General features: G+C 55.4%; 1 protein-coding gene across 1 annotated transcript in view; it reads right to left on the reverse strand.

Moving 5' to 3' along the window:
- TARS (threonyl-tRNA synthetase) overlaps positions 1-970 on the reverse strand; it is a gene marked incomplete at both ends in the record, with an annotated part of 5,491 nt that extends 4,521 nt beyond the window's left edge. The window contains one exon of the mRNA XM_005855117.1: positions 1-970. This exon is cut by the window's left edge and continues 81 nt beyond it. Within this exon, the coding sequence (XP_005855179.1) occupies positions 1-970 (970 nt within the window).
- Between the last annotated feature and the right edge of the window lie 635 nt (positions 971-1,605).

Raw genomic sequence — 1,605 nt, forward strand, 5'->3', positions numbered from 1 at the left:
AGCCCCTGTTCCGCACCCTCAGTTTCTGACCGGCGGACAATACCCCCGCCGCCTCCCCCAACCTGAATTTGTCCCGGTTGTCCCTCCGCAAAACGTCCACGCTCACGCCGAAAGTGCGCGCGATGGAAGGCAGGGAGTCCCCCGCCTGGACTAGGTAGTGGAAGAGGGGGAAGCACCACAGGGGCATGTAGTGGGTGCGCTCGAGGGAGGCCTCGTCCCCCCAAGACTCGTAGGGCTGTAATGATTCCAGCGAAGATACTCGGCAAGGACGGCGGCTGCTGCCGGGGCCGGCGCCACTCGTGACCAAGGAGGCGAACGAGGGAGAGGAGGGGGAAAAGGAAATGCAGCCCCCCCCGGACAAGACCAAGGCCAGCAACGAGCTAGTTTGGCCGCTGTCCTCGTGAAAAGAATGGCACGAGTCGGAGGAGGAAAAGGAGGACGAGGTCGAGGGGGAGGCGGGGTCATCCACATCCATGTAGACTGCGTATGGGTTCTTCTTGCGAAGCAGCTGGATCCGCACCTCGCTACCCTTATCTCTTGCTTCCCGGCTGTCGCATGCACCATCCTCTTCCATTTCCAGGAGAATTTCCTGGACGTGCTTGAGGGAGTGCACAATTCGGCCGTTGACATGCGTCAGACGATCGTGTCTTTGCAAATAGCCCAGGCCGGGGGGGGCCTGCTTGTCACAGAAATTGTGACTCTCTTGCCCACCCAAGGCGTGCACGTCGGACGATGATTGGACTTGCAAAACCTCAAGTACGTCGGCGAAGGCAGGGAAAGGGCCAAAATGTAATCGTTTCGTACGCCATGGTCCCGGGGAAACGGCTTCAATCAGCATGGCCCGCGGTAAAAGCACGTGGTAGACGAGCGGAAACTTGACACATTTGATCCTGGAACGCTCCTCCAGCAGCGGCATCGCCAGTTCTTGCTTTTGCTTGAACGAATCGTCTCCATAATAGTCCATGGCCATTAAGGGCGCCTCCCTCTTGAGAAAGACCTGCCCTCACGCGGAGCGACAGCTTACACTCTCCTTGGAGGCAAAACAGCTCAGCTAACTTCTGACTGCAAGAGAACGCGAAGGACACGAGAAAAGGTAAGTTCTAGAGTTCACTTCTAACGTAAGACTTAATCTGCACGGAAGCAGGTGGCCCAGGCACCGCGGCTTTGCAGACCGGGTCCTCTTTTTTAAACCCACTTCGGAGTCCCGGCGCAGAGAGCTGCAAGTGATGCGTACGTTGCTCTGGCCCTCGGCCGTTCCGATCTTCTCAGCCCCTGCCTTACCACGCGCGGGGAAAACTCCCAAGCCTGAGAAAGTGCTTTCACGTGACACGAGACGCACCTCCCTGTTTCGTTGAATTTGTCTGATATTTTTTATTGTTGGGGGAAAACCAAAGGCTATGACCGTGTTCAATGAATGTTCGAAATTCGTCGAGGTCAACCATGTGACAGCGAGCGTTGTAAGATTTATCAAAAAGGTTATCAGATTCTTTCGTTGTTCGACGGCAATCTAAAAGTATTATTGAGAGCCACTGGAATTAATAATGCACCCCTCGTTCAGCCTCGTCCTCGGTCATGGCTGAATCTACAATGCTGTTCTTTGCCATA

Source organism: Nannochloropsis gaditana (assembly GCF_000240725.1).
Source record: "Nannochloropsis gaditana CCMP526 unplaced genomic scaffold scaffold285, whole genome shotgun sequence".
NCBI classification, from domain to species: domain Eukaryota; class Eustigmatophyceae; order Eustigmatales; family Monodopsidaceae; genus Microchloropsis; species Microchloropsis gaditana.